This window comes from Eucalyptus grandis, chromosome 2 (assembly GCF_016545825.1).
Source record: "Eucalyptus grandis isolate ANBG69807.140 chromosome 2, ASM1654582v1, whole genome shotgun sequence".
In the NCBI taxonomy this organism is placed as follows: domain Eukaryota; kingdom Viridiplantae; phylum Streptophyta; class Magnoliopsida; order Myrtales; family Myrtaceae; genus Eucalyptus; species Eucalyptus grandis.
Window position 1 is genome coordinate 48,694,789 of NC_052613.1, and position 6,952 is coordinate 48,701,740.

The 6,952-nt window shown below is 38.9% G+C and overlaps 1 protein-coding gene across 1 annotated transcript; it reads right to left on the reverse strand.

Moving 5' to 3' along the window:
* Positions 1-1,951: 1,951 nt before the first annotated feature.
* LOC104433306 (probable galacturonosyltransferase-like 3) lies at positions 1,952-3,972 on the reverse strand. The gene is given in 2 exon segments (XM_010045995.3): positions 1,952-3,377; positions 3,380-3,972. Coding segments are annotated over 2 exon segments (1,065 nt in total). The 5' UTR covers positions 3,744-3,972; the 3' UTR covers positions 1,952-2,676.
* Positions 3,973-6,952: the final 2,980 nt, after the last annotated feature.

Genomic DNA, 6,952 nt, shown 5'->3' on the forward strand with positions numbered 1-6,952 from the left:
ATATTGCCCATATTAATTTATCGTAAAAAAGAAAAAATAATTCTCAAGTAGACCATGGAAGCGGACCAAAAATATATGGTAGTTTCCAAAGTAGGTTTTAGAGCAAACATGATAAGTTCTAAGTTCTAAAACTTGAAAGTCGGTTCTAACATGGTAGGTTTCTTACCCATTTTGGCATCGATTACCTCTAATAGGTTAGTAGGATCAAGCTAAGGGCATGCATGACAAAATTTATGTTTATCTATTTCTTTGTTTTCTGTTCCTCGAAACAAAAATCCATTTGTTAATTATTCCATAAATAAATTAGGAACAGAAATCAAAAGGTAAAAAATTTAGCTTTCCAATTTCTGAAATAAAAGTGAAAAATGAAAACTCTTCTCATTGTTCATCCTCGTCACCACCTACCACTTATGGGATGCTGGATGCCAGCCGCCAACTGCAAGACGCCTGTCCCTGTCATCCCCTTAGAAATATAAACTTTATTTTGTTATCAAGCAAATTTTTGTTCAAAAAATAAAAATTCTGAGTTGTTATCAAACGCATTTCTTTCTTCAGAAACTTGTCTGAGGAATAAAAATTAATTTCTATTCTAAAAATTTTGCCATGCGCGCCCTAAGTTAATAAAAGAGAATATCAAGAAATGTTATTATATGACGAGTAATATTGGCTATACAAAGATTACTCTATTCAATTGATTTATGAAATACAGTAAATGATTTTTTTAATTAAGTGAATCATGTTATACAACCACTAAAAATCTTGCATACTCAAACTTTGTAAAACAGTTTTTTTAGGGTTTATTTGGTAACATGCCAAAATAAAGTCTAATTCTATTCTTTTATTTCCTAGAACCAAAAAAAAATAAAAATAAAATGAATAGAAATTTATTTGGTAACTTTTTTTGTTCCCAAGAACAAATTTGCTTCCAAGAGTAAATTTGGAATAAAATCAAAAAGTAAAAAAAAAAAAAAGTTACTTCTTTATTCCCTGAAACAACTTTAGAATCAAGCATTTTTCCATTTTTATTTTCTCTTTTATTTTCTTATTTTCCTTTTCTTCTTCTTCTTCTTCTTCTTCTTCTTCTTCTTCCTCTAGCCAACGAGGTTGAGCCTCATCGGTCGGAGCCTCATTGGTGGTTGGGCGAGCTCGGCCTTGCCAAATCAAAAGGAAAAAAGAAAAAAAAGAAAGCAAAATGTAATAAAATTATTTAAAAATTAAAAGAAATTCTAAGTCAAAAAAATTTTGAGAGTTGTATCGATGCATTTATATTCCAATAATATAAATTTTATATAATTACCAAACGCCTTTAAATACTCAAAAACTCGTTCAACGAAAAGAATCATAAAAAATCATTTTTAAGCAAAAATTGATCTCAGAAACATAATGATTTATAAACACACCCTTAGTATAGTAGTTACTTACATATACTTACACAGGTTATATTGATATCTATAACCTATTACTTAGGAGATTAATCCAAGGGATCAGGAAAAACTTGACTTGGAAAGAAAAAGGAAATTGAAAGGCTGACGATCCAAACTCTAGATTTACTTGGACAACTACTAGTTAGGACTGTTCATAATTTGCCTATGCTCCTCATTTGGCCACAAGTCAAGCCTCTGCCCACTTGATAATTGATTATTAGCCATACATCGGGGTATTATATAAACCATATTAAATTATTAGACTAGATAGTTTTTTTCGCCCTTTAAGTTTAGAAACAACGGATATTTTGAACCTCATATACATTTCTATTAACATCCTTAGATGTTAATTGACTCTACCAAAGGTGTGAATATCTTTACAACTCAATTGAAAATAAATGTAATAAATTTATAACTTTTTGGGCATTTTCTGCCTCAAGCAAAGAGATTAGACCAGAAATTGTCATTGAAGGCCGCGTTGGCCCCACCCCAATTCAAACCATTCGGTGCGTACGAATCACCTGACGTAAGAAAGAATAAAATATCATTCAACACCATCATAAATAATCACAATTCACTCCTGGTCCGGAAACAGATTCACCATACAGCCATTCCATGATGATGCACGATACCCAAAACTATATACAACGCTTTCAACGAAATATCGTCAAAAGCTGAAATGAAAAATGAACCCCCAAAAAAAAAAAAAAAAAAAAAGTTGGAAAAGTGGAAACAGACCATTACCTCCCCCCGCGACACGAGAAAAGAGAGAGCAACCCCCGCGACGATGACGATGGACTGCGCCGAAAGCGACGTCGTATCCTCCGATTCCCTACCCTAAATAATACAAAATAAAATAGCCACCCCCGGGGTTATTTAATAATACCCCCGAAAATAAATGGCCCCGTCTTTTCTATCTCGGCTTTATTCGTATTTACTTTTCTTTTTCCAAAATTCGACGGGACGAAAATCATCACGCCCTCTCCTTTTTTTATTTTTCCCCCTTTACCTTCACCTTCGTTAGAGAAAGAGAATCCAAGGCAGCCCGCTGAAAAATCGACCTTTCAATGACCGTAATTCTCGCAGCTTTTACGCCTGACGGTGACGCTCTCTTGTCCCCATTCGCACTCCCCAATTCCCACTCCACTCCCCGGCCCATTAATTACGATTTCGCCCCCGCCGTCGCCGTCGCCGTCGCCGTCCCGCTCCTCCCGTCGCTCCGTCGAACCCCCCCTTCCCCCTTCCGCCGTGCTCAGCTGTCGCAGAACAGCGAGGGGTGGCGCAGCAGGTCGTACGGCGCCCACAGGGAGTCCAGCGGGCACGGCCGCCGCGAGTCGAGCCGCAGCCACGGCTTCCCCTTGCCGCTCCAGTGGAGGAGGCTCACCGGCCCCGGGTGCAGGTTCCGGCACTGGCCCCTCACATTGTCCCCTCCCAGCCCGTGCTGGTTCCACCGGTGCTCCACCCCCTCCACCTCGCCGGCGAACACCAGCAGGAACGGCGGCAGCGACCCCAGCTCGTAGATCCTCTCCCTCTTCTGGATCTTCATCCACCCCTCCAGCCTCTCCGTGTACCGGCCCTCCCGCCATCTCCACAGGTCGATCACCATCACGCCCGTGTTGAAGTAGCACGGCCTCCGCCCCCGGAGCGCCGCCGCGTGGGCCGGGCTGGACCAGAACCCCGGGGAGAAGTAGGCGGTGAAGTTGGCGTGGCAGTACTCGGGGGCCCCGAGGACGCGGTCGCGGAGGTCGATGGACCAGAGCTTGGCGACGTCGTCCACGACGATGAGGTCGGAGTCGAAGTAGATGATGCGGCGGACGGAGGTGGGGAGGAGGTCCGCGAGGTACATCCGGGCGTAGTTGAGGGGCTGGTCCAGGGCGCGGCGGATGGAGTAGGTGATCTTGCCGCGGACGAGGTCGGCGTTGAAGTGGTAGAGGCGGAAGGTGAGGTAGGGAAGGTGGAGGCGACGGTGCGGCGGAGGTCGGGGCGGCGGCGGGAGGCGGCGACGAAGTGGAAGACGATGTTCTCGGGGCAGGAGGCGTGCTGGAGGACGGAGAAGACGCCGGCGACGGAGCCCCGGAGGTAGGTGGTGTCGAGGGTCATCGCGATGTGGATGGTGTCGTCGTCGGCGCCGCCCTGCCGGGGGTGATCCGGCCACGCCGTCGCGGGGCAGTCTCTGCCGTTACGGAAGGCGGGGGCTTCACGGAACTGCGGGAGGTCGGCGACGACGGCGGAGATGAGGAGGAGGAGAGACGAGAAGAGAATGGGGAGGAAATGGAGGTGAAGGGGAGGCGGCGGAGGCGGAGGCGGAGGCGGAGGCATGGCGGCGGCGGTGGTGGTCGGAGGAGGAGGAATCGAGAAAGGGGATATTGATGGAGGTGGTTGATTGGTGTTGATGGAGGGAGTGAGCAAGTGAGAGAGAAAGATGGAGGAGGGTATTATGGGAAATAAGCGAGCGAGGTTGTCCTTTTGTGGTTTTTTGGGGAGATAAAGAGGTGGGGAAGAGAGAGAGAGAGGATGAGATGGGGACGTGCCAGGCTGGACACGACAGACGCGTCTTCATGTCCGCATCTGACCATGATGCTCTCTCTCTCTCTCTCTCTCTCCATTTTGTTCCTTGCTGTTTTCATTTCATTAAAGTGGGAGGAGGGTGTTTAAATTAAATGGTAAAACGAACAGAGTAAAAAGAGGAAAATCTAATCGAACGGTGGTGGTTACGCGATGCACCCGCGGGCTACTGGTCACTGGAGGAGCCGCACGCACGTGCCGTACCCACGGGTCCACGGGTTACCTCTCTTCTGGCTGCCAATTTCATTTATTCTCAACAGAGCAAGTAACCCAAAAATCTACAGACTATTGCCCGTTTATTTTTTATGTAATAAACGAAGCCTTAATTTTTTACTTAAATTTTGCAGCTTTTGAATTACATGAATTTTTATTAAAAATATAAAAACACTGACACGTTCAATGAAAAATTTATGTAATTGTTATGTAGTTTTACAAATTCCTTTATATTTCTTGTCAAATATTTGAAGAGAAAACGAAAGGTGAGAAAAGTTATTTTTGTAAGTGTAGACAAGAATTGACGAAATTATACATTTGGAAGGATACAAATTTTCCATCTTGTATGATACTCCTCTTAGAATCGTTCGTATTGTGAAAAATGAATCATTAGAAAAAAAAAAAAAAAAAATATATATATATATATACATATATATATATATATTTTAAAGTTGATCAATTGTATTATTTATAAATATGAACAAACAACAAATATCTTCATTGTTCATGAAATTATTTAGATATAAATTGTTATTTGTAATGAATATATTTTTCATTGACTAATTTTTTAGCAATGTAAATAATTATTTTAGGAAAATGTTTTCTAAAAACGTGGATTTTTCGTAAAATAAATGAACCTTGACAGAAGCCATGATCGCTGCATGCTTTTTATGGATGAAGCTGAACTTTTGGTCAATTTATGTAATTATAAAAAATTATCATTATCCTTCTAAGGCGTGCTATTTGACTGAAATAAAAAAACGACCGGCCAAAAAATTTAGTGGAGATATTTAATGTTTCACGTGCATAAATAAATCAGTTCGGAAGAAGAAAAACCGACGTTCGAATTCTAACCCTTAAAGTGTGGCAAGGACTCCATAACTTTGACTCATTTTTTATTTTATTTTTTTTGTCCCAGCTAATTTGAGTTTACTTAAAGACTTTTTTTTGTTTCGCAAAAAACATTATTCTCATTTTTCAGCATCAACGAAAAACCTATAACTAAAATCAGGAAAATAATTCTCTTTAAAAAATCAAAAAATATGTTTCAAAATATAGCTAAGTATTGATGTATAGACCCAAGATTTTACATATTGGCACAAAAACTTTAACATCAATTCCCAAGTCCCAGCATTCAAAACTAGTCTCTAGTGGCCAGACCTAGTCCCCGATGTCCACGCTCAAGTCCATTAAGACTAGGTTCAAACCCCTGGTGTCTGTGCTTGATTCCCTAACACCTAAGCTTGAGTCTATAGAGAACATGCTCAGCTCCATTGTACTTGAGCTCTAGTCCACAAAGGCCATGTGCAAATCCGTAGTGCATGGGCTTAGATTCTTAGTTAATGAAATGCTTGTTCTTATGAAAATATTTAAAAATATATATAAATTTTAAGGAGTTAATACCCTAAAAATTTATCACAAATTAATTTTTTGATCATCAAAAACCCAAAATTGATATACTTTTGATAAATTTTTCATAAACTGATACACTTGTGACAAATTTACCTTATATCAAATTACTAATTTGAATGACACATGACAGTTGACTGGCGTACCAATTTACAATTTCACTCTCCGTTTGTCACAGTTATAATATTTTTGTGATTTATTATGGTATTAATCCAATTTTATGGAGGGTATATTTGTCACAAGTGTGTACCGGTTTAATGTTTTTAATAGTCAAAAAATTAGTTTTGATAAATTTGTCACACGTATATCAGTTTGGAACTTTTTAAGATATTAATCCAATTTTAATTATTTTTATTTTTACTTTCTTTTTGTCCTTCCTTTTTGTCTTTTTCCTTCTTTTGGCTAGTGGTCAGTCACCAGCCGAGATGATAAGTGACCAGCCATGAGCAAGGGACAAGCTTGCAAGCCTCTGGCGAGGCTTGTGGCCAGACACTGGCCGAGAAAGAAGGAAAGAAAAAAAATATTTTAAAATTTATTTTTGATAAAAAATTTCCTAAAAAATCTAATTTTCCTATAAAAGAGTGGAAAATACTTTTCAATTGATTTTAGGTTTCAACCAAATGCCAAGAAATATTGTCATTTTTTATTTCTGGAAAATGACTTATTAAAAAATATTTTTGGAAATATCACATATTCCGATAGACCAATAGACTACTTTTCATAATGCTAGGAGGTTTAATTTTCTTAACTTGAAATGTAAATTGAATGCTCTCAAGAAAATGAAGTAGATATTTTGCAGATGGGGAAAACCTGTAATTTCTATAAGCTCTAAGCATGCATAGTTGATACTTTTGATGTGAATATGCCGTTTTGATTTTGAAAGAGGTTAATACCACAAAAATACCCCAAATTTATTATTATTATTAGATACCCTAAAAAAAAAATTTATGTTCTGAAAAACCTTGAACTTATATAAGTATGACAAACATATTTTGGATATATATATAAAAGTGAATATTTTTGTGACACCAAAAAAAAAAAAAAAAAGGTATTTGATGCAAATGGCAAGTTTAACATTTTATAGGGAAGATTCCAAAAAAGGCCAAAGGTGCTATCATTTTCTCAAATAAGCTTCTAAAGTAGATCTTATCTCAAAATAAGAGTCGAAATATCATCGCTTTATCAAATAAGGGCATAAATTATATTTTGTTTCAAATAAGAGTCCAAAGTGGTTATGTTTGTTTCAAATAACGCTCAAACTTTTTGACAATTAACAATATTTTCATCAGTTTCCCTTTTTTTTTTTTTGGTTCTTCTTCTTTCTTCACTGGTGGCCGATT